Below are 22,079 nucleotides of genomic sequence, written 5' to 3' on the forward strand. Positions count from 1 at the left end.
TATAACATTTTCAGAATACCAAATTATCTGCTAGGACCTGGGGGTGCTGATGGATGAGGAGATGGACATGAGTCAAGAGAAGGCCAAGAGCAGCCTGGCTGCATCAAAAGCAGTGTGGCCAGAGACGGAGAGAGGGGATCCTGCCCCTCTGCTCTAGAGAGACCTCATCTGGAGTTCTGTGTCCAGCTATGGGACACCCAACGCAAGGAGGTCATAGAACTGACAGAGACCAGAAGAGGCCATGAAGATGATCGGGGGTAAAAAACCTCCCCTGTGGGGACAGGCTGGGAGAGTTGAGGCTGTTCAGCCTGGAGAAGAGAAGGCTGCAGGGAGACTTCAGGGCAGCCTTCCAGTACCTGCAGGGGATCCAGGAGAGCTGGAGAGGGACTTGTGACAAGGGCTGGGAGTGACAGAATGAGAGGGAATGGATTGGAGATTTAAGGCTGGACACCAGGAGAAAGTTCTGCACAATGAGAGTGGTGAGACACTGGCACAGACTGCTCAGGGATGTGGTTGAGGTCCTATCCCTGGAGACATTCAAGACCAGTCTTGATGTGGCCCTGGGCAGCCTGATGCAGCTGGAGATGTCCTTGCTGAGTGCAGGGGGGGTGGACAAGATGTCCCTTTCAACCCCATGCAATATGTGACTCTGTCACAAGGAACACTGCCTTTGCCTAGCACAACTTGTCTTTTCTCCAGACCTGCCACCACACCTTCTCTGTACACATCAGGACACCAAACACGCCTGCAAAGCAGCGCAACAGCAGACATGGTCTGAGCTGTGAGAACTTAAACACTTGAACCTGGGCTTTTCAGCAACCAGCTGATGTGAGCCAACAACTGGATCTGGTGGACTTGTTCCCACACATGGGGAATGATCCCAAACAAACCTCACAAATTCACCATTGCTGCTTACAACCCCCTGGAAACAAGAAACAAAAGCATAAACTTCAGGGAAGATAAAAATTCTTGTAGTCTAATTTGTATTTGCCACAAAAGCTACTTATGGCAACATGGAGGAGAGAGGCTAAAGCCCTTTAAAAATCCATTAACAGCAGTTCAGCTCCAGGGCTTGTCTGTTCAGCCCACAGGCAGAAGGCTCAGAACAGCAAACATCTCTGCTGTGCTTTCCAGGATTGGCCCTTTTTGGGGTTGGTTGTTGGGTTTTTTTAACTGAAAATTCTGGAACTATGATTTCCACTAGAAAAACAGCAGCAACTTTATTCATTTAAAATGTTACTAAAGAGCAGGATATGCAGGAAATATGGCAGTGGAAAAACAGGGAGCAACTCTGTGAAAGGCAGAGAACTCGGCAGACATACACAAGCAAAGACAGCAGCTGTGCAGCGTCAGAATTTCGTGGGATCATCAAGAGAGACCTTTCATATGAAAAAGAAGCATGCAAAAGAGATGCCAATGGTGGGAACCCAGAGGGCTGCCTTGGTCTCAAAAACCTTTGTGCTACTGAGCACAGGGTCCTTAGCAGCAGCAGTGGACTTGGACATTCCATTGCTGGGGAGCAGATCTGTGTCAGGAGCTGTCAGGATGCAGCAGGGGATAAAGGAATGCTCAGAGACTTCGACCAATTTGCACCCACAAACTTGGAATCACAGAACCATTTGAGTTGGAAAAGACTCCTGGGACCACAAAGTCCAACCATTAACCCTACTCTACAAAGTTCACCCCTGCATCAGACCCCCAAGCACCACACCAAAATGACCTTTAAGCACCTCCAAGCTTGGTGACTCCACCACCTCCCTGGGCAGCCTGTGCCAGTGTCTGACCACTCCTGCTGTGAAAAATGTTCCCTCATGTCCTTGGTGCAGCTTGAGACCATTGCCTCTTGTTCTGTCACTAATGGCCTGTAAGAGGAGAGCAGCAGCAACCTCTCCACAGCCTCCTTTCGGGTAGCTCTAGACAGCCATGAGGCATCCCCTCAGCCTCCCCTTCCCCAGCTCCTTCAGCTGCACCTCATCAGATTGACTCTCCAGGCTCTTCACCTTCCTTGCCCTCCTCTGCTCTCACTCCAGCACCTCCACAGCTCTCTTGTATTGAGGTGCCCAAAACTGGACACAGCACTCAAGGTGTGGCCTCAGCAGTGCTGAGCACAGCAGGACAATCCCCTCCCGGCTCCTGCTGGCCACAGCATTTCTATCGCAAGCCAGGATGCCAGTGGCTCTCTTGCCCACCCGGGCACTGCTGGCTCACCCTCAGCTGCCTGTCCATTAGAGCCCCCAGGTCCCTTCCTGCTAGCAGCTTTCCAGCCACACTGCCCCAGGCCTGCAGTGTTGCTTGGGGCTGTTGTGGCCCGAGTGCAGGACCTGGCACTTGGCCTTGTTGAAGCTCATCCTGTTAGCATTGGCCATGGATCCAATCTACCCAAGTCCCTCTGCAGAGCCTCCCTACCCTGCTGCAGATCAGCACTGCCACCTCACTTGGTGCCATCTGTGAACTCACTGCTGACACACTGTGTCTGCATCAGGGCATCAATAAAGATATCAAACAGAAGTGGTCCCAACACTGAGCCCTGAGGAACACCACTTGGAAGCTTAATGCACCCTCAGCCCCCAGCTGCCTCTTTGCTGCCACTGGCAGCACTCTGCCATTTAGGCACTGAAACAATACTTACACCGGTTTAAGAAGTTATCAATGTTCTTGTTTTTTCTTAAGGCAGGAAAATCCAAGTCGTACACCAAAGCATCTAATCCATCCTGGAAAAGAACAAAACACAGAAAGTGATTTTTTTTTTTTAAATAATGACACATGCTGCTAGTGGAAGAGACAAAGCAAACCCAGCTGGCCCCAAGAATTTTCCACACAAATGGCATCCACGACTCAGCCAGCAGCCCGTGGAACAGCTGCTACTCCTGCACTGCCACTGGTCCTTTTGAATCTTAGGTGCCATCCATTGCAAAGCAAATACACCTCTGGGAATTATTAATGACCTCATTTACATGAAAATGATTTTCCTCAAATAGGAAAAGAGCCAGCAGCAGTTCAGTGTGGAGGTAAAGCATCCCAAGGCAGCAGACAGCTGGCACTTGAACAGCAAGTGGTCACTGATGAACATTTAATTGCCAGAGTCAAGCACCACATTTGATTGACTGAATTCAGAGGGAATTTCTATGAATAGAGCTTTGGCTTTCTATATTCTAACTTAAACCTGAGCATGAACAGCCACAAGCCCAGCTGCTATTACAACCACAGAGCACATTCCTGTGAACACAACCAAACTAGAACCAAACCCAAACAGAAAAATACAGAAGAAGATGATCTGATGGTTGTCTTAGGTGCCATAGACTTCCTGACTTAAGAGTTTAGGTCTACATTTCACAGCAAGTGTAGCTGAATCGTCAGTGGATTGCATCTTCCCCAAGAACAGCTCCACCAGGAACGTGGGTTGAAAAGCACAGACCTGGTATCTGCGGAGCAATGGTGCCGCAAAGAGCAAATAGCGTTCAGGAAGCCTTCTGTCTCCACCAGATGATGATTAGGTGGCAGCTGCAAAAATGTAAGGCCATAAAATCCAAGTTGATGGATGTCAGCAGAGTGTGTCAGGGACACACTGCTATTGACTTCTCCAGGCTGTACCTCCATGGCTGTGCTCTCTGATACCATGTTGAGAGCCTGGGCTGCATCCAAAGCAGAGTGGCCAGAGATGGAGAGAGGGGATCCTGCCTCTCTGATCTGCTCTGCTGAAACCTCTCCTGCAGTGCTGTGTCCAGCTCTACAGCCCCCAACACAGGAAGGGCATGGACCTGATGAAGAGGGTCCAGAGATGGCCAGGAAAATGATCTAGGGGGTTGGAGTAGCTCTGCTATGGGGACAGGCTGAGGGAGCTGGGGGTGTTCAGCCTGGAGGGGAGAAGGCTCCAGGGAGACCTTAGAGCAGCCTGCCAGTGCCTGAAGGGGGCTAGGAGAAGGCTGCAGAGGGACTGTTTGCAAAGGCCTGCAGGGACAGGACAAGGGCAGTGGCTTCAAACTAGAGAAGGGGTGATTGGGATTGGAAGTTAGGAGGAAGATCTTTGCCATGAGGGTGCTGAAACACTGGAACTGGTTGCCCAGAGATGTGGTTGAAGCCCCACCCCTGGAGATAGTCAAGGTTAGGCTGGACAGGGCTGTGGACAACCTGATCTAGTAGAGGATGTCCCTGCTGAGTGCAGGGGGTTGGAGAGGATGAGCTCTGAAGGTCACTTTCAGCCCAACCCATTCTGTGATTCTATGACTTTCAAAAGCACATGAGCAGTGGTGGTGAATTCCCAATGTCTGGAGTCCACTCTGCCTGTAAGCCCCCGAATCATTTCAGCCAGCCAGGCTGCCCAGGGTCACAGCTAGCAGAGAAAACCTTTCCACATATCATGCAGAAGCACAACAACATTCTCAACCTGCTGGTTTGCTCTGGGGCAGTGCAGTTATTGGCTTCATTTCAGGCTTCCACAGATTCATTCTTGTTGGAAAAAAACCCTCTAAGATCATCGAGTCCAACCCAAGATTGCCAAGTCTGCTGCTAAACCACATCCTGGGGGATTCAACTGCTTCCCTGGGCAGCCTGCTCCAGGGCTTGACAACCCTCTCAGGGAAGAAATTGTTCCTAATGTCCAATCTAAACTCCCCTGGGTCAACTTCAAGTTGCTTCCTCTCCTCCTGTCACAGAAAAGAAAAATAGAAATAAAAATACAAGACAAAAAGCACCAAAATTCAGTCTTTTTTGTCAGAGGGGAGATTAGACTCAGTACAACAATATAGGACAAATCAGAGTACTTGCCAGTTTGTAACAGGACTCTGACTTCTGCAACATACCTTTGCTTTCAACTGCTACACTACAATCCTAGGCAGAAAATAAGAGAGTAGAGGATGTGTCTGCAAGGCAGGAGCCCGGCAGGCAGGTGGGGTTTAAAGCTTGTCTCAGAAATAAGAGGAAGAGGAGCAGACAAGGTCACTTCTAAGAGGCAAATGTTCAATGCTGTTTAATCCAGAATGCAAACACTGCCTCTCAGCTTTCAGATGCTAACAACTCTTGAGTAAAACTCACCACGATTCTGGTTTTCTTTGGATGGATTAATTGGTGTTAATGCAACTTGATAGCAAAATATGCTGCTGGGATCTTGCAAAGCGTGCTCCACCGAGCAACTTCAGCCAAACACAGTCAGTCAGGACTCAGAAGTAAAATCTACAGTGCATCATTTGCATCACCAGGGTACAGCTGGAGCACCACTGCACTCCAGCTGTTGCACTTCAGGCACATTTTATCACCCGCAGATTTGCAGAATGGGTTTGGTTGGAAGAGACCTCAAAGTTGACCCAGTTCCAGTGCCCTGTCATGGGCAGGGACACTGCACACCAGCCCCTGGCCTTGAACACCCCAAGGGAAGGAACATACACAACCTCCCTGAGCAACCTGTGCCAGTGCCTCAGCACCCTCACGGCAAAGAACTTCTTCCTGATCTTCAGTCTAAACTCACATCAGAGTATCACTGAGTGGCAGCCCACGGCAAACAAAGCGGCGCTGAGTCCAGCTTTGACTCGCCACTGGAGGCACTTGTTTACCTGACTCTTCATCCAGCATTCACAGAACTACAAAAAAGCTTCAGGGGTATCACCAGCACACCCAACCTGCATTCCTTGGCCCAGATGGCAGTTACCCAAGGATGAAGTCCTTTGGAGCTTCCAAAAAGGGAGAAGTAGCAAAGAAGTCTTAGCATCTACAACTCCACCCACACCACTCCTCAGACTCCAGTCCTTCCCCTCATCACTTCTCCAGTGCTGAAGCTTCCCTCCACACCTGAACCCCAGAAACCTGGCCAGTGTGGATGTTCACATGTTGATCACAGTGGTCCTGCACCCAGCCATGCCTACAGGCAGCTCAGACACCAAGGGGCTGTGGCAGTGCTCCGAGGGAGAAGCTGGTTTGAACATGCGAGCACAGCTGCGAAGCAGCTGCATGGCTCAGGCAGAAAGCTAATGACAAGTTTCTTTTAACTGTTTGAATTCTCCAATCTTTGACCTGTCAGGGGGACCTGGAGAGGCCAGAGAAACTGGCAGAGCAGAATCTGACAAGTGGTGGCCCCCAGGGCTCTGTACTGGGGCTTTTGCTGTTTAATGTCTTCATCAGTGACATGGACACTGGGATCAAGGCATCACCAGCAAGTCTGCAGATGACACCGAGCTACGTGGTGCTGTCAATACAGCAGAGGGGCAGGATGGCACCCAGAGGGGCCTGGGGAGGCTGAAGAAGTGCCCCCAGGCAAACCTCATGAGGTTCAACAAGAGAAAGTGCAAGCTCCTGCACCCAGGTAAGGGCAATCCTCAGTACCGATCCAGATGTGATAGAGCCCTGTGGAAAAGGATTTGGGGGTGCTGGACGTGAGCCAACAGCATGCACTTGCTGCCCACACAGCCAGTGGCAGCCTGGGCTGCATCAAAGAGAGAGGAACTCTGCCCCTCTGCTCTGCTGAGACCTCACCTGCAGAGCTGTGTCCAGTTAAGTGGCTCCCAAAACAAGAGAGACATGGACCTGATGGAGCAGGTCCAGAGAAGGCCCCCAGGATGATGAGAGGCTGGAGGACCTCTGCTATGGGGACAAGCTGAGAGTTGGCACTGTTCCACCTGAAGAGAAAGTTCCAGAGAGACTTGAGAGCAGCCTTCCAGTACCTGAATGGGGACTACGGGAGAGCTGGGGAGGGACTGCTCGGAGGGGCACTGTGCTGGTTTGAAGCAGGCTAGAATGTTTTAGTGAGAAGAACTGGACTACAGGCTGTGAAAGGAAAACAGTGGTGATGGCTACTTCCCTCATAGGCTTGCTGAGATGTATAGGAACAAGAAATACAAACAAAGATAACCACTTCTTTTGCTTCTGCTGGGGAATTGGCTGAGCTGCATCTTGCTCTCTAACCTCACCCTCCATTTGGGACTAATCCACTTTGCTTCCTAACCCCCTGGTTGAACCTCCATTCTTCCTTGGGACTGGGGTAAGGTTGAGAGGGGCAGGGGGAAGGTGCAGGGGTGGTTGAGAGCCCCTCCTGGGGACTCAGGTTTCTGGGAGGGGAGTTGTGTTTCTGTATTACCTTTTACCTTGTCTATTTCTGCCTATAACTGCATAGACTGTAACTATCTGCTTGTACATTGTGCCAGCTGTAAATATAAGCTTCATTTATGTTCCCAGAGCCTGCTGAGTCTAGGCTGGGTGATTTCTAAAGTGGGGTGGGGGGCAGGGAACACCCAAACCACCACAGGCATGTAGCAATTGGACAAGTGACAGTGGTTTTAAATCAGAGCAGGGTAGGTTTAGAGTGGACATTAGGAGGAAGTTCTTTGCCACGAGGGTGGTGGAACACTGGAACAGGTTTCCTACGGAGGCAGTAGAGGCCCCGTCCCTGGAATCATTCAACGTCAGGCCTGATGGGGTTCTGAGCAGCCTAATCTAAGTGGGAATGTCCCTGCTGACTGCTGGGCACTCAGCTAGATGCCTTTTAAAGGTCCCTTATATGAACCTCATCAAGTTCAGCAAAAGGAAATGCTAGGTCCTGCACCTGAGGAGGAACAGCCCCAGGCAGTCAGTGCCAGGGGAAGGCAGAGCTGTTTAGCTGGATACTCCCTTGGCTCCTGGGAGACAACAAAGTGCCCTCACAGCAAAGGCAGCCAACAGCACCTTGGGCTGCACTAGGCAGAGCACTGCCAGCAGATGGAGGAGGTTGATCCTTCTCTGCTCAGCACTGGTGAGGCCACACCTGTAGTGCTGTGTCCAGTTCTGGGCTCTCCAGCACCAGACAGTCAAAAGCACACTGGAGCAAGTGCAGCAAAGAGTCATAAAGATGACAACGGGACTGGAGCACCTCTCATACTGCTGGCACTGCTGAGCCTGAGGAAGAGAAGGCTGGAGGCAGGAGTGAGGAAGGAGACAGGCTCTTCCCAGTGATGGGCACTGACAGGACATGGGCACATTACAGACACAAGATTCCATCTGAGCACAAGAAAACCTTTTTTCTTACTGGCCAGGTGGTCACACACAGGTTTTGCCCAGACAGGCTGCAAAGTCTCCATGAGGTACTCCAAACCTGACTAGGCATGATTCTGAGCAACCTCCTCTAGCTGGCCCTGTCTGAGCAAAGGTGTTGGGCCACAGGATCCTGAGAGCCCCTTCCAATCCAAACCATTCCATTTTGTCTAGGACACCAAGCTGTCATTTGGGTTTGCTTACAGCCAGTTCCTGCAATCAATTATCCTACCCAAAAAATACCCTTTAACTGCCTATCAGTGGGCAAGTGATAAACAAAAAGACCTCATGACAAGGTGTAGCTTGGCATGATGCATGTCCTTCAGACCTTTGAGTAAGTCCACAGCAGCCACTATGCCTTCGTGGCACAGCCAGACTTTTGCTGACACTACTGAATGGATCAAAAGGAAACCCTGGAGCCTTCTTTGACACTTACTGGTTTGGGGAATACCTTCCTCCCACTTCACTGGTAAGGAAAAACACGTAGAGAGGACTTTCCTCTGGTACCCAATATTTGTACTTCAATTAAACGGACAAGTGCCAGCTCACCTGAGAAACAACCCCGAGCAGACCTCTACAGCTCTGCAGTTCCAGGCCAGAACACTGTTTGAAAGCTTTCAGGCTGACACCCCCAAGGCCTTCTCCTCCAGGCTGCTCTCAGCCACTCCCACCAACCTGATTTGTGCTTGGGATTGCCCTGACCCAGCTGCAGGACCTTGCACTTGGCCTTGCTGAACTCCATGGGTTTGTGTTGGGCACATCTCTGCAGCCTGTCCAGGTCCTCTGAATGGATCCCTTCTCTCCAGTGTGTCAAACAGGCCACACGGTTGGTGCCACCTGTAAACTCACTGAGGGTGCCTCAGTGCCACTGCCCATGTCACTGACAAAGGGGTTAAAGCCTGTGGAAAAGCTGAAAGGGAAGCAGCCATCCATACTGCCTTCAAGAGGCCTGCTCTTGACTGAGATATTAAATCTTTACTGAGTTGAGGTCTTAGCTCTTCACTGAGTTAAAAGACTCCTTTGTGAAGGGCTATGCATTTAACCCAGAGGTGCACAGCCTCTGTGAGGGTGGCGAGGTCTGAAGCCACAGTGAGCTGTGCAGAGCTGGTGCTGGCAGCAGCAGTGGGTGACAAACCAAGTGCCTGCTGCTCAGGCTGGTGTTGCAGTTTGTGCTTGGCCTGGGCTAACAACCTAGCGAAAACTCTCCAGTCAAGTGTCTGAACTTTGCCTACAGGAGCAGGGATATCCTCAGCTGTGAAGTCACAGCTCTTCCTTACAGCATACACGGCAAAGAAAGTCCTCTCCAGCACAGCTGTCACATTTAAGTGTTTTCTAGGCTGCCTGGCTGCAGACTTAACAAGCAGCACTACTCTGCAGGGACAGGCTGGAGAGCTGAGGCTGCTCAGCCTGGGGAAGAGAAGGCTGCAGGGAGATCTCAGAGCAGCCTCCCGGTACCTGAAAGGGCTCCGGGAAAGGTGGGGAGAGACTTTTCAAAAGGGCTTGGAGTGATAGGGTGAGGGGCAATGGATTGAAGCTGGAAGAGAGGAGATAGAGACTGGAGATGAGGAAGAAATTCTTTCCAGTGAGGGTGGGGAGATACTGGCACAGGTTGCAGATGCCCCCTCCCTGGAGGTGTTCAAGGCCAGGTTGAATAAGGCCTTGAGCAACCTGTGCTAGTGGGAGGTGTCCCTAGGCACGACAGGGGGTTGGCACTAGATGATCTTTAAAGGTGCCTTCCAACCCAAACCATTCCAGAATTGCATGAACCTATGAATCCAATCCTCAGCTCCTGTGGACTTTCACAGCATGTACACTTGAGTCCATTCCAACATCCAATGCCCTGCAGTTCCACTTACAAATTCCCAGGCATACACTTACTCAGTACATCAGGAATTAGTATGGATCTCTCAAAACACAGTGACACACAGCTACACCCAAGTGCACACTGTCCCTGAGCGCGCAGCCCCTGCTGGCCCATGTGTTACAGCTTCCTGAGGAAGCCTCTGGTGCCAGCCTGCGGGCAGGGACAGACACACAGGCAGTTATGCTCCTTCCCAGGCTTTCACTGCAGCACTGAATCTTGCCAGCTGAAACGTCTCCTACAGGAAGCAAACATAACAGTGCAGGTCTCTGAGGCCAGCTCATGCACAGCAAGCATGCATGAGCACTGGCAGCAGCAGAGTTCAGAGGCTGCTAAAACCAAGGGCACGCCATAGTTCCTTGACAGAACAGTCCCCCTCTGCCCACCGACCAGCTGCAGGAACTCTGGCTGCATGGGCCTGTTCTGAGGGGCACCTATCCAGGGCACTATTTTCTGGCCACAGTATGGCAAGTTCACTCTGTGCATTCCAGACAATGCCTTTCAGTGGGGGTTCCCTCTCCAAACTCAAGCCCTAGCCACTATTACAACACCAATTCCACTATGGTAAGAGATTCCATTGTGGTTAACAGGCTTGACATTTAAACTTCAGTTTACTACATCACAGTTTATTACTTCAATTGTAATTCCATTTAATATTCCATTCCAGTAGCGCTCAACTTTAATTCTATTTCATATTACACCTTTAAGAATAATTACCAGGCAAGAGAGCAGCATCTTCAGGAAAGGTGAAGAACAGAGACTGAAGCATCAGCAAGAACCCATTTCAGTAAACTGTACAGAGGAACAGGTGGAATGGATGTCTGTTTGGAAGTGCTCAGGGAGATGTGCAACAGCAGCAAAAGCTGGCTGCTTCGCTTCACAGCCAGCAAGCATCTTGTGCTCATTGCCAAAGGTGCACCTGCATGGGCTGATCTGCTCTGTGGGCACACTTTACACACTCTGCCATCAATGGAAGACCTTCCATAAGGTACCAAACCAGCCTCTGGAATGCATCAGGGACTCTTGTACCAGAAACAGATGGAATACTTTCAGTTTAAATGATTTAGCAAGCCAAGATTAAATGGAGCATCAAGTACAGCTTCTTAGAACTGCCCTCTTTCAAAGAGCTGTAGTACATGTGTTGAACACAACTACACTTAAAGCACATATATTTAAGTGCTAAAAGCAGAGGGAGTACTGGTACTGATCTTTGCCACCATGGAAGCAGCATTCCACAGCCACTTCAGCAGCTGGCAGTGGAAGTGCCTTGTAGGTCTGGAGTTCCCAGCTACTCTGACAACTGCAACTGGAGATGAGCAGCCAACCCAACATGCAGCAGGGTAATTTTATTCACAGAAGTGCCTCCTGGGGAAAAAAAGTGGCCTCACATCCTTTCCACCTCTCTGAGTTATCATATCCAGCACAAAGAGAAAACGAGCCCTGTTCCCCGCCTTGGCTTTTCGGTTTGGTGGTTTGCTTTGCAGAAAAGCTAAACCTCGCTCGTGACATCAGCTCAAGTCCTTGGAGGTCCCCACAACTTTCTGGGTTATCCTGGGAGTAGATTCTTCTAGGAGCAGCAGATGTAGGTCTACTGCTTCTGGTTTAGAATTCCTAATATCTTCACCTTAAACACAGGCACTCAGAACTTAGCCCAAAGGCAGGCAGCACCTGTAAGGAACACTCAGCAGAAAGCAGACCTAAGGTCTCCAGAGAACAGTTAGGAATGGACTCAGATAGTGACATGTAACTTCCCTTCAGCAGGATAGAAGACAGACCAAAGATAGGAAAGAAAAAAGGGAATCCATTTCCCCCTCAGAAATCTGGGAAGCAGCCTGAAATGAATCAGGTAATGCCTCCAATGAAAAGGGAGCAACTGCACGACTCCACAAAGCTAGAGCAGCACTTGGCACAGGGAACAAAATTCCCTCCACAGCTGCGGCTTGGGAAATTGCTGTCTGTCTCTCAGATCTTTTCCAGGCAGGTATCCATGAAGCCAGACTCAGGAAGTAAGTTTTATTCAGTTGGACGTGACACCAACATGGCCCTAAGAGCACTACACATTGTGGCAAACGCTGCTCAAAGCTGATTAACATTCAAGGCAACTTCAGATCTCTTAGCTTAACACAGTATGGTGGAAGTAGAGTAAGTTCTCCCATCAATATCTGAAGTGACTGCCTCGAGCTCCCCCACTACACCTCTGCCTGCAAACTGCTACCTTGCTGTGACAAACCCAACCACCCAACACTACCAGCAAGGTCTGGAAGACAACCAGCAGCACAAAGGTACTAAGTCTGCTCTACAGCAACACCAACGCAGCAACCACAGTACCTGCTACCACCTGACCTGGGCATGTTTGCTGCAGACCACCTGTGAGTTAACTACAGATAGAAACTATCAGCTATAAAGCAATAAAAAGGCAAGTTCCACCCTTACCCTTGAAGAGTTCATGTTCAATAACTGCTTTAGGAGAGCCTCCCAAAACGCTGTATTGAAGAAAAAGAAAACTTCTCTTCCTAGAAGCACGACCCAGGCCACAAGAGAGAGCACAGTGACTGGAGACAGAGGCTAGGCAGACAGAGACACAAAGCAGGTGATTTCTCAAACATAAGGCTGACCACGAATTGACAACTTTCCAAGGAGGACTGAAAACAGTATTTTTCCAGTGGTCTGGAAACACTGCACAAAGTATTCCCTAACCCACTCCAAAAGGGAAATTCTCCCTAAATACTCTAGAACAAGTCACAGCACTTTCTTTCACCTCCATGAGAGGGGAATGGCCACCACAGAAGGCAAAAAATGAAGGTTATAAAAGAATTGCACTACAAAAACTTTGCACAAACCCAACCAGCAATTGGCAAAGCCAGAGGCCTCCACAGTGCTGCTGGCAGCTGGCTGCAAACACAGAGGGGAAGCTGAGCACCATTCAAGCACAGTATCAGCTCCAAGGAGCCTCTGCTTGCACAACCTCCTGTCACAGCTCAAGCTCCCTTCTGCAAAAAGGACTCCCTGAGAAGTAATCACCCCTGCATGCCAAGGCAGCCTGGGCACAGGCACTGAGCACTGCTGGATTTGTGCTGGCAAAGCCCTGGGGCCTTCTTCGTCTCTTGATTCAATAAACCTTCGCCTGCCGTAAGACAGAGCAGTTATGGACACACAATCCCAATGCTTTTCTCCACTTATTCTTTTTTTCCATGACGAATATACCATGAGAATGACTTTGAAATGTTTTTCTTTTTCTCCAAAAAGAAAGTGCTAAAATCCCCATAAGGTCATTTCAGATAGAGACAAGTTACTGCTGCTACCAAGCACTGCTACTCTTCAGAACTTGCTACTGTTCTGCAGCACTTTGTTACCAACGGGCAGAGAACTGCCAGATTCTGGTATTTATCAGGGATTTGCAAATACAGAACAAAGCATGCCCAGACTGCAGGATCCAGTGCACTGCATGCACAAACTGACCTACAGCAGGCTGTGCCCCATTGCCTTTAAACACTTCTCAAAGGGAAATAAATAGAATCCAAAGGTATGCTAAAAATTCTCAACACACTCCTGAAGAAGAAATAAAACCCCATAGCAACCCAGAATGGTTTAGGTTGGAAGGGACCTTAAAGATCACCTGGTTCCAACCCCCTGCCATCGGCAGGAACACCTTCCACTAGACCAGGCTCAAGGCTTCATCCAAGCTGGGTTTGAAATGCTGACAGTGCCACTGCTAACACAATTTTGCTGTGGTTAAGTGTATTTTCAAGCCACTAACAGTGATTAACTTCAGGTCAAGAAATACTTAAACAGTATTTAAATCCAATTTCTTCTACTCTCTTCTGACAGCCCTTCCTAAAATCCCTAAGGCTTTGGAGTGTGTGGAAGGAAAAAAAAAAAAAGAGGTGAAGCTATGAACCACCAAACACCTCCAGGGAATTGTGGTTCCCTGCCCAGTGAAACGCCAGGACACAAGCAAAGCTGCTCACGGGCGCGCAGGCTGGCTTTGGGCAAGGCTCACGCAGGATAATTAGGAAGTATTTTAGCCTGTGCAGCACTGCAACAACTCAGGTCAGCTCCCCTGGGACCTTCGAGCTCACTGTTTGGAGACTGCAGGAGGAGAGCACAAGGAACACAGATGCCTCACTCTGCACTTCCGAAGGGCCCAGAGCCGTTGTGATGGGTAAGGTTTGTAGCCTCATTTACAGACAGGCGAAGAAGTGTTCCTGTTTCTTTCAAGCCTTGAGACTCAAGCTGGAGGAGAACTGAAGGCATCAACCTCACAATGTACCACCGTTTCCAGTGGAGTGGCTCAGCAGGAGACAGAGCAGATCCTGGTGGAACAGTGCTGCTCCACTTCCAAAGCCTGGGGCTTCCACCAGGCCCATACACTGCTGTCGGAGTGATGAACAGGGCTGAAATGCTAAGAAACAGCTCAAACCCAACTCTTGAAGCTACTTTCTCAGGTACACTGGTATGAAAGAGCACTGCTGCTGCTCCAAAGGGGATTCTCCAACGGCATACAGAAGAGGGGAGAAAACAAAAGTTAGCCCAGGAAGGGAGAGAGCCAGGGCATCTGGACCATTGCCACCACCATGGAATCGTGCCAAGGTCTCTCCCGCCTGTCCTTACAAGGGAGGAAGGCTGAGCTTGGGCTGATTAACTTATCTCCTGGAGGTGAGGGGAGCAATGTTCCTGTGCCATTAAAGCCTGCCACAAAACAAATCGGAGCAGCAGGGACAGGAGGGGATCGACTGCTCGAGTGCTGTGCTCAGCTCTGGGCCCCTCACTCCAAGAAGGACACTGAGGGGCTGCAGCCTGTCCAGAGCAGGGCAGTGAGGCTGGAGAAGGGCCTGGAGCAGCTGGGTGTGAGGAGGGGCTGAGGGAGCTGGGGGGGTGCAGGTGCAGAAGAGGAGGCTGAGGGCAGAGCTCATTGCTCTCTGCAGCTCCCTGCAGGGAGGTTGCAGCAAGGAGGGGGCAGCCTCTGCTGCTTGGGGGCAAGGGACAGGAGCAGAGGAAACGGCTCCAAGCTGCCCCAGGGGAGGCTCAGGCTGGAGCTCAGGAGATATTTCTGCCCTGGAAGGTTCTCAGCCATTGGCACAGGCTGCCCAGGGCAGTGCTGCAGTCCCCATCCCTGGGGGTGCTCCAGCAGCCTGTGGAGCTGTGCTTATGGAGGTAGTCTGGTGTTGAGCCTTCAGAGCTGGGTCAAGGGTTGGAGTGGATGACCTCAGAGATCTCTTGCAACTGGATGTACTCTGTGATTCTGGTTCTTTGATCCCATCTATGCACAGTTTTCCTGAAAACCACCACAAGAGTCTGTGGCTGTCCAGTAGATGAATGCAAGAGCACACAGAACGCAGATGAATTCTCACATGCTCCTTCTACATAAGAGTTAAGATCAACAACTAAAGATCTTCTGAAAATCCTTGAACCTGACTTGTACTGGTTTCAAACACTGCTCAGTGTCATGAGCATATCAAAAAGCAGGGCAGAGCCAGCATAAAGATCTTATGCCTGGGTAAGCTACCACAAAGCTACCCCAGCTCACAGCCCTGCTCCTCCTCAGAACACAGCTGCTGCTGTCCTAAGCAACTGACAGTGAGACCTTCCAAGGCCACAAACAATGAACCTGGCTGGCATTTTCAGTTCTGCCACCTACCAACACACTGCACCCCGAACTAGCTGAAACACAGACATGAACTAATGGGGAAAGGACAACCAGAAGAGACCCTGATGCAACCTCATTTCCTTGCCATACCACAGCGACAGCAGTTTAACATTGGAGATGCTGGAGCAGCTGCTGTGTCCAGGAGTGCCTGGAGGACACCAGCAGCCTTACCTAAGTGCAACCCAGGAAAGCCCAACAGCACTAGCTCTGCTCCTGAGCTTTTCTGAGCCATTTTACTTCATCTAACACATCTGTTATTTATCATGGTGCCTGCTCACCCCACAACGAAATGACAGTGTGACAGGCAGGTGAGCTCTCAAGGCACCTCTAAGCACACAGCTCCTGCATGCAGCGCAAGGGCAGGAGCTGCATCAGACACTGCTTTGCAAAACAGACCAGCTGCTGCTGCAGAAGCCCTGGGGCCTCACTTTTGATGGAGACTGACCTGGGGACTGCTGCTCCAGATCACCCTGTCTGGTCAGAAAGGTGAACCTCTAACCTCTGGCAGCTTCCACTGCAGAACAATTATGGCTTGAGAACATACACTTGAAATTAGAGCACAGTCTGAAACTGCTTATGACTCTTTAAAGTTCTTGGGGCTCCATCAGGAAGACAAGGGGGTGGTTTGGGGTGGAAGCAACCTTAAAAATCATCAAGGTTCCAACCCCCCTGCCAAGCACAAGTACACCTTCCACTAGCCCACCTTGCCCCAGGCCTTATCCATTCTGACCCTGAATATCTCCAAGGAGGAGATGCCTCGCTGGGCAGCCTGTTTCAGAATCTCATCACCCTCATGCTGAGGAACCTCTTCAGATCCAGTATAATCCTGCTCTGCCTCAACTTCAAACCATTCCCTCTTGGCCTGTCTCTTGACACCCTGAGGACAAGTCCCCTCTTCAGCCTTCCTGCAGGATCCCTTCAGGCACTGGCAGGCAGCTCTGAGGTGCCCCTGGAGTCTTCTCCAGGCTGCACACTCCCAGCTCCCTCAGCCTGTCCTCAAAGCAGAGCTGCTCTAGGATCATCTTTGTGGCCTCCTCTGGCCCCACTCCAGCAGCTCTGTCCCCTGCTGGGGATAGCAGAGCTGGAAGCAGGACTTGAGGTGAGGTCTGAGCAGAGCAGACCAGAGCCAAGAGGCACAATCCCCTCTCCTGCCCTGCTGCCCACACTGCTCTGGCACACAGCTGCCTGCTGGGCTGCAGGAGGCACTGCTGGCTCCTGGGGAGAATACTTTAAACTCCTTCCCAAGAGCTCATCTTCCCCTGAAAGGGGAATTCAGATACAATTGCAACCTGTAGTTGCCATTTGAGTGAAAAATATGTCACAGTATCACAGTATCACCAAGGTTGGAAGAGACCTCACAGATCATCAAGTCCAACCCTTTACCACAGTGCCCAAGGCTAGACCATGGCACCAAGTGCCACATCCAACCTTGCCTTGAACTGCTCCAGGGACGGCGACTCCACCACCTCCCCAGGCAGCCCATTCCAGTGTCCAATGACTCTCTCAGGGAAGAACTTTCTCCTCACCTCCAGCCTAAATTTCCCCTGGCGCAGCCTGAGGCTGTGTCCTCTTGTTCTGGAGCTGGCCACCTGAGAGAAGAGAGCAACCTCCTCCTGGCCACAACCACCCTTCAGGTAGCTGTAGACAGCAATAAGGTCACCCCTGAGCCTCCTCTTCTCCAGGCTAACCAATCCCAGCTCCCTCAGCCTCAACTCGTAGGGCTGTGCTCAAGGCCTCTCACCAGCCTCGTTGCCCTTCTCTGGACACGCTCAAGCATCTCAATGTCCTTCCTAAACTGGGGGCCCCAGAACTGAACGCAGTACTCGAGGTGTGGTCTGACCAGTGCAGAGTACAGGGGCAGAATGACCTCCCTGCTCCTGCTGACCACACCATTCCTGATGCAGGCCAGGATGCCACTGGCTCTCTTGGCCACCTGGGCACACTGCTGGCTCATGTTCAGGCAGGTATCAATCAGTACCCCCAGATCCCTCTCTGTCTGGCTGCTCTCCAGCCACTCCGACCCCAGCCTGTATCTCTGCATGGGGTTGTTGTGGCCAAAGTGCAGCACCCTGCACTTTGAGCTATTGAACCCCATCCCATTAGCCTCTGCCCATCTGTCCAGGCGGTCCAGGTCCCGCTGCAGAGCCCTTCTGCCCTCCAGAAGGAAATATCCACAGCAGATGAGTTTTTGTCCATCTATAAACTCAATTTGTTGTGTGGGCTTGTTCAGCATGGAGGAAAGGAGGCTGAGGAGTGGCCTTCTCCTCGAAAGAAGGATGGAGCCAGATGGGTGTTTGTTTTATTCTCCCTAGGAACAAGTGATAGAACAAGCAGAAACCACCTCAGGTTGAGTCAGGGGAGGTTTAGGTTGGAAGAAACTTCTTGCCTAAAAGAGGTCTCAAAGCCTGGCACAGGGAGGTGTTTGAATCCTCAACCCTGGAGGTGTTTCAAAGGCAGAGATGTGGTGCTGAGGGCCACAGTTTAGCCCCAGCCTTGGTAGAGTTAGATACTGCTTGGACTTCATGGTCTTAAAGGGGCTTTTCCAACCACAGCTACGATTGTGTGGTTGAGTTTCCTACACTTTTTCACACCACTAGATTTAAATATTTTTCTCTTAGGTCCCTTTTTTTCTGCTGTGACCAGGCCTGATGTCAGAAGCCCACCACAGGAACACTGCTGCTCAGCAGACAGCATATCCTGTACCATGTCAGCTCAGGAAATGGGCCCTTGACAGCTACAGCTGAGAGCACTCTGCACATCCCCCGTGTGACTGCAGTGACATTAACCAGCACTGCTGCAAACAGAGCCAGGAACTCCGCTGAGGCTGTGAAACCCAAGCCAGAAAAAGACCAGGAGCAGACCAGTTTTCACTGCACAGGTGTTTTCTCAAAGGCTTGAGAAGCTCAGAGCCTTGGAGCAGCCCAGGTTGAATAGGGCTCTAAAGGTCATCTGATCCAACTTTTCCCAGGAAAGGGAACCTCGGTGACCCCCCAGCAAGAGGGACTCTGCCGCGCCCCGGGAGGCTGTGCAGAGATTGATTGTTCAGAAGTGCACTTCTCAGGGAGACACAAAACCCTCCCACTGCGACTTCTACTCCTTGCCCCTGTCTCCTCCACATGACTCCATCCTCTTTGTAGCTACCCTTCAGGTACTCAAATACTGAGAAGGCACTCTCCAGGGAGACTCCTTTAGTCTTCCCTTACAAGGTAGGTTCTCCAGTCCTTCAGTCATCTTTGCCACCCTCCATTAGACCCCGTTCAGTCTGTCTTTGACTTGTGTATGCAGTACCACAGGTGCAGCCTGACCAGCACTGAGAGGGATGCTTGTGCCTCTGTCTATGCTTGTAAAGCTGACTCACGTTCAGCTTGCTGCACAGCAGGGCCTCCAGGTCAGCAAGGCTGCTGCTAGCCACACAGATCCAAGCCCTTGCAGTTGTCTCCGATTTCACACAGTTCTCAGGTGCCCACTCTCACAACCTGCCCAGGTGTCTCGGAGAGGAAGCCGCCAGTTCACCCAGTGTAGTGTCCTCAGCATGCTTCGTGAGACTGCTTGCAATCTTCTTGTCCATTCAGAAGGGTGATTAGGAGCTCCAGTACTCATCTCTGGGAGATCCTACTTGAGACAGCCTGCCAGCCTGAGCATAAACCAGTGACCAAAAAAGGACCTGCTGAGTTTAGAATAGTACAGTTGATGTCTCACCCCAATTCAACTACAAATTAGCAAACTTCATGCAGACAGTTTCTTGTACCATTTCAGTCATTTTGCACAAGACACAAACATTCTCGGTTCCTTCTAACAAAATCTAGAGCAGGAGATTGTAGTTTCACAGTACTGATAACAAAAACTTGGTTATTTTGAAGCTTAGAGTACTTCAATTGAATTTGCAAGGGGTTTAAAGGAAGAAGTATGTCAGGGCTTCACCTTTTTCATCACATCCATGTTCACATATGGCTGTAAGTGCCATGAATGCACAAAATAAATCCTTCTAGCCAATTTGCTTGCTTAATGATTATCCCAAGTGGTTAATGAAGCTTTTCCCAGGAAGGCTTTGGTGGAAGCTTGGGCAGCACACCTCTAAGGACAGAAGGCAAGCCACAGTTGTGCAAGCATTGGGAAGCACAGAGCACCACCTGCTCTCCCTGGGAAGCCAGCAAGAAGGGGAATTGATGCAGAGAACTAATGAATTTCATTACAGCCCTCGAAACATTCAGGAACATTGTAGTCATCTCTCCCCACTTCCTCCAGTGATGACAACTATTGGAAACTATGGCAAACAGGACCAGCCTCCTGTTTGACTACTGACCACGACCAGCTCAGCATTTGGTAGTGCAGTTTGTAAGTCTAGCTGCAGTTTGAAATGTACAGATCTTCACTTTCACAGCTTCACATACCACAGAGCTCAGCCAGGCAGTACTGCTTTTTTTGTTGTTCATAAAAAGCATCAAACTTCATAAGCCCTTAGTTTGTCTCCAATTTCCCCCCAGAAAATACAGTAAGTCCCCACCAGAGTCCGTGCAAAGTCACAGGCCAGCATGATGAACATGAAGGCTTCCATGCCACTACCAGAGTTCAGGCACTGCAAAGATCGACTGACACCGAAGCAAAGTGATTTGTGGGCTCAGGTACTAATGCACACAGACCACCAGAAAAACTAAAACAGTGTCTTGCAGTCAGAAGTCTAAGTTCAGACAAAAGTTTCTCCTGTTTATCTAGAGGAACATCTGTGACTCCAGAAGCTGCAGCTCCTCAGAACCCGAGAGCCAAGGCTGCCATTTCAGCAGCCCAGTCCAGAACTGCACCTTCACTGCTGCGCTAGAAAGAGCCAACACCTTCCTTTCACTGGAGTCTGAAGAGCCTTCTCGGGGAGGTTTTGGGGCTGTTTTGCCATTGCTATTTGCCACACACATGCCTGAAGCTTGATGTGTGCTTATCAACCACAACACGGTGGTACCAGTGAAATTTCCCTGCCTCTGAACAAGAGCACAACCAGCAGCTTGCCTCCAGGCCATCGAAACCACAGATGGGGGAGGTGGGGGAAGCACTTCCTTATTTTACATGCAGGAAATAGAAATTCAAAACAGTCTCACAAAAAGCCTGAAGAAATCAGGAAGCCCTGACTGAAGTCACCATAGGCCAAACAAACAATTTCAAGCCCCAAATCATCTTTAATTAGAATCTTCCTGATTTCTCTGCCCATTTCCCAAGCCTATTTGTATTTAAAGCTTGAGGACAGGCATGATTTGATCTCCTTCTACACAAAGCATTTTCCTTTGCTTCCGGTACCCTACCACCACCTCACAAGTGAAATCTATGTTGTGTTCTGCACAACACAGACAGCGACACTGCACTGCTGCTCCCTCTGTTTTGGTATTTCATTAGCTAAGCAGGAGAAGGGGAGGACAACGTGGCACAGTAACTTTGATTTCAGCTTCCCTGTCCTGTCAGAGATTTGATTTGCATTCAAACAAGAGAAAGGATTGCAACCGAATGGCTGACTTGCCACAAGTGGACAAGGGCTTCAAACTAGAGCAGAGCAGATTTAGATTGGATGCAAGGAACAGGTTCTTTACTATGAGGGTGGTGGAACACCAGAACAGGTTGCCCAGGGAGGTGGCTGGAGCCCCATCCTTGGAGATAGTCAAGGTGAGGCTGGACAGGGCTCTGGGCAGCCTGATCTAGTGGAGGATGTCCCTGATGAGCACAAGGGGGTGGACAGGATGAGCTTTGGGGGTCCTTTTCAGGCCAGACCATTCTGTGACAGTTACTTTTTAGCACTGCTAAGAATGAAGTAATTTATGGCAGGCAAATGGCCGCTGCACAAGTTAAGAATTGGCTGGAGAGCCTTTGCATAGCCAGGACTGGCATCACTGACAACACTTCTGATGTCTTCTGCCCCATCAGCTGCCATTCCTCTATCAGAACTTCATTACTGCTTTTCCTCTGCAGTAGAAAACAGGCAGGAATTAACAGATCTGAGCAGTAAACAACATGAGGTCCTGCTAACAGCCTCTCTGTCAAAAATTAAGAGACTCTCATGTTTGGCAGAGCTGAGGACAGGGGAGTCTCATCCAACTTAAATATGAGCTCTTATGGTTCACACGTTCCATTTTCTTCTGGATGAAGAAAGGGGACTTAGCTCATGACCCAGCTTACTTCCCTAGCTCTAGGATGGAGAAGTTACACTCCATTATCCCTGAAAACCTTTGGTTTAACATGATGCAATTCCAAGGCAAGCAGAGCTACAGGATATTGTCCAATCTTTAGCTCAAAGGTGCAAGTTATTTGTTAGGACAAGAAGACTCCTTCAGTTGTTATGAAAAGGGTCCTGTTGATTCCAGCTCCTGAGAACACAAATATTTTGTGGGAATTGATTACTCCCAAAACTCATTCCCCAAAAACTCATTTCTTTTTTCCTTCCCCCATCTTTTGCTAACACATCACTTTGTCCTACAAAGTTTGTTAGCTCCACGTGAAGACTTCACCCTCACTCCTCCTGCAGGAGGAAGCTCACCCTTTCCCTAGCCGCTTTCTAAACCACACCTTTGCTGGACATTGCTGCCAGAGAAGGCAGCCATGGAC

At 50.1% G+C, this 22,079-nt stretch overlaps 1 protein-coding gene across 6 annotated transcripts in view; it reads right to left on the reverse strand.

The window, feature by feature from the left end:
* ROCK1 (Rho associated coiled-coil containing protein kinase 1) overlaps nt 1-22,079 on the reverse strand; it is a 101,468-nt gene that overhangs the window by 67,161 nt on the left and 12,228 nt on the right. For 5 of the 6 annotated variants that reach the window (XR_010308366.1, XR_010308367.1, XM_064170690.1 and 2 more), the window contains exon 2: nt 2,630-2,711. Coding sequence is in view for 3 of the 6 variants with exons in the window: in XM_064170690.1 (XP_064026760.1) it covers nt 2,630-2,711 (82 nt within the window). In the remaining 3 variants the exon portion in view is untranslated. Of the gene's footprint in view, nt 1-2,629; nt 2,712-22,079 lie in introns of those variants that run through there. The other variant, XM_064170691.1, reaches the window with a different exon arrangement.

The sequence above is a fragment of the Pogoniulus pusillus genome, chromosome 34 (assembly GCF_015220805.1).
Source record: "Pogoniulus pusillus isolate bPogPus1 chromosome 34, bPogPus1.pri, whole genome shotgun sequence".
NCBI classification, from domain to species: domain Eukaryota; kingdom Metazoa; phylum Chordata; class Aves; order Piciformes; family Lybiidae; genus Pogoniulus; species Pogoniulus pusillus.